Source organism: Nematolebias whitei, chromosome 4, assembly GCF_014905685.2.
Source record: "Nematolebias whitei isolate Nwh7 chromosome 4, NemWhi1, whole genome shotgun sequence".
Classification (NCBI taxonomy): domain Eukaryota; kingdom Metazoa; phylum Chordata; class Actinopteri; order Cyprinodontiformes; family Rivulidae; genus Nematolebias; species Nematolebias whitei.
Window position 1 is genome coordinate 33502793 of NC_056501.1, and position 3612 is coordinate 33506404.

At 39.3% G+C, this 3612-nt stretch overlaps 1 protein-coding gene across 1 annotated transcript in view; it reads right to left on the minus strand.

Moving 5' to 3' along the window:
• Positions 1–1854: 1854 nt before the first annotated feature.
• The window catches only part of agtr2 (angiotensin II receptor, type 2), a 2131-nt gene continuing 373 nt past the window's right edge, over positions 1855–3612 (minus strand). The window contains exon 2 of the mRNA XM_037675989.1: positions 1855–3157. Coding sequence (XP_037531917.1) covers positions 1855–3090 — 1236 coding nt within the window. The 5' untranslated portion in view covers positions 3091–3157. The remainder of the gene's footprint in view (positions 3158–3612) is intronic.

The window sequence follows — 3612 nt, forward strand, 5'->3', positions numbered from 1 at the left end:
ATATAGTATTGTATAAAATTTGCCTCAGTTTTTTTTCCATATTAGTTAGTTGTCATATCTACAATGTTTGTTTATCATTAATTAAATTTAGATATATCCTTTTTAGGAGAAATTGCCTTTTCAAGGTTTCTTTCTAACGGGGTTTAACATACTGTTTTGTGAAAATATTTTTTTAGTTTTGTCTTTTACCCAGCGTTTCAGCTGTAGGTGTTTATTTAAGTCCTAGGAAAGAGTTTAAGTTGCTCTCTGATGCTAGAAAATTATTTGAACACCGTCCTTACAGAGATCTCCTATAGCACATACACTGCTTCATTCCATCTATAAGATTTCCATCTGAAAAACCAGAGGATAAAGACGAGTTATGAGTCATAGGGTATTGTGACATAGTCTGTGATGTAATCCTGTACTTCATGTATACTTTATGATAATTCTGTTAACAACTTAATGTGCGATCAAAACAGAGTTATTGGTAATCCCTCCTAGGATTTTACAATTACCAAAGTATTTTAAATCCTTTAGAGTTAGTGGATGGCACAAAGTATTTTCAATGCTTGTCCAAGATGGGATACATCCATCGTAATTATGTGCCACATCCAAATACTTCTTGACTGCACTAAATTTTAATACATGTTAAAGTCTGATATACAGTATTAGTACCTCCCTTCTCTAGAGGAGATTTTACTTTTGATAGTTTTATCATATCATGTTTAAATGACCATATCAATTTAGGTGTTAGGGCATCAGTTGTTGGAAAGAATGAGGCTGGACACTATGTTTACAGTAGCACGATGGCTCAGTGGTTAGCACTGTTACCTCACAGCAAGAAGTTCCTGGGTTCAATCCCCAGCTGGACCTGGGGTCTTTTTGTGTGGAGTTTGCATGTTCTCTCCGTGCATGCGTGGGTTTTCTCCCACAGACCAAAAACATGCATGTTAGTCTGTCTTCAGGCCCAGGCCTCTCTTAAAGAGATCTGTGATGTCAATGGGTTTTGCCTGGTTAAATAAAGGTTAATTATAAATAATGATAAATAAATAAAATGTTGGAAGAGCCTGAAAAATAAATCTAAACTTGGGAAGAACACACATCTTAACAACATTTACTCTACCAATAAGGGAGATTGATAGCCCCTTCCATTTATGTAGTTATCTATTTTAAAGTTACCAATTCAGAGAAAAGAATTGAGTTTATGCATTTGAGTTAAATTATTGCATTAATGTAATTAATTTTATACTCTGATAATTTACTGTACTCTTTTAAAAGCAACATCAGGTGAGTTATTGAGTTTTTTTGGGATGTACATACTGTATATATTCATAGATCATCAGCATTTAAGTATGTTTTAAATTCTTGCTTGTCTTAATATCTTCACTGAGGTGTAAGGCAGATGCCAAGGGTTCAACAGCGCTGGCAAATAAGAGTGGTGATAATGGATACATCCTCTTTCCAGAGTAAAAGCTTTTGATTCTATGCTGTTTGTTATGATTGTCATTATTGGTGCTCTCATCTTGAGCAAGCATGAAGGCGACAGTGGAAAGTAAAAATTCCCTCATGAGGAAGAAACCTTTAGCAGAACCAGACCCAGGACAAGTGGTCATCTGCTTCAACCGGCTGGTTTTGATAGGAACAGATACACAATGGCAGGTCAAGAATCACATGTTAAGATCGAACTAGTATCAAATTAAAACTATTCTACATATATAAGACAAGAATAGAGATCATTTAACTTTGTTTGGCATCTAGAGATGATGGTATTTACAGCAGTCATTTTCTTATTTATTGTCAAATCTGTTAAACCAGAGTGTTAAGCCAAGGGAAGGAAGAGTCTATTTCCTGTAGAATTCTGAAGCAGTGCTGCTATGGACGATTTGAGGTCTCCACAATCGCCAAGTCCTTGAGGTCACTAAGTTTTCGAGAGAAGGAGCTCAACCTGGTGCTGAAGGAGCCTCTTTTCTGGCGGTGCTCCTCCCTGTGAGCTTTCAAACAAGCGCACAAGCCCTTAAAGAGGTCCTCAAGACGGTGCTGGAAATGGTTTCCAATAAAGCAGTAGAGCACAGGGTTTATGGCAGAGTTGGAGAAGCCTAGACAAAGGGTGAGGGGAGTGAGGTTTTTTATGGTCCATGTTACTGAGCAGCTGCCCAGCCAGCCCTTGCTCTTTAAAATGTCTAAGAAGGTCACACAGTGAAATGGGAACCAGCAAATGAAAAATGCCAAAACCACTGCAGCTACTGTCAACAAAACCCTCTCTATCCTACCGCCCGTTGGAGGTTTGTCCTCACTGGAGCTGGTGATAACACTGGGAGTTGGCGCTGGTTTCCTATGGCCTTCCTGGGAGGACACATTTGGAGGGTGGTGCGTCGTCATCAAATCTCTGTAGGCCAACAAATGTCTCCCAATAGCACAGTAGCAACAAGAGATGGCAAACAGAGGAAGCAGGAATCCTAGAAGGATCTTCATCCAGACCAGGACCAGAAACCATGTATCATCAGGGTATAAAATCCCACAGACCTCCGCATCAAGTTCCTTATGATGGACAGTGTCCCTCAGAGCAAAGGTAGGGGCTGTGCACGCACATGCCAGAAACCATACCAAGATGCACACCAGACAGGCAAGTTTGGGGTTTCGTGCACTCAGCGAGCGGAGAGGATGCACAATGGCAAAGTAACGGTCCATGCTCATGCTTGTGATAAAGAAAATTGATGCATAAAGGTTGAGGTTAAGGAGAGCTCCACAGATCTTGCAGGCTACCCTGCCAAAGGGCCAGTTGTAGCTTTGGGAATAATAGACGGCCCACAGCGGGAGAGACAGCAGGAACAGCAGGTCAGAGACACACAGGTTGAGCATGAAGATGTCAGCCACCGTCCTCCTTGAGTTACTGCCGCAAGCTAATACGAACACTGCCAAGGCATTGGCTAATGTTCCCACCAGGCAGATGATGCTGAAGATGGTTGGGATCACTGTTGTAATTGGTACAGGAGACCAGTCTGTGCAGGGGGGTGAAGCAGGGTCTAAGGAACTGTTCACATAAACATCTGTTGCTGAAGAAATGGAGGGGGTGGAGTTGGAAAGGGAGAGGTCAATGGAGATTGCCATTATGGAACTAGATGTTCCCTTTCGTCAGAAAGCTTGACTTCAACTTCTTTCAGATATCCAAGGTCAGCTGGACATAAAACAAAGAAGGAGAGTTTTTAGACTGGGCTTGCCTTTTATAGACAAATACGTTTCTTTACACATTATTCTTTAGTTGGCTGCGGTATTTATTTTCCTGTTTGATAAATAATCTCCAGATGAATTCATTACACCTCGTTGAAAGTTAAACAGCAACGAAAAATCTGAAAAGGGTTCTGGAATCCTGAGAAATTATTACAACGTGTTATTGTTTGGATTTATCCAAAACATTTTGGATTTAAATGAAAATGGTTTTAAATTATTTTTGGGGTTGAATGGATTTATAGAAATCGTTAAAATCACAAAAGTTAAAATTATCAAAGGGGAATAAGCCAGGGGTGAACATTAAAAAATAGCAGAAATGACCAGTTGTAAAAGGCAATAGACTTAAAAATACATCTATATATATCTTTTATATATATATATATATATATATATATATATATA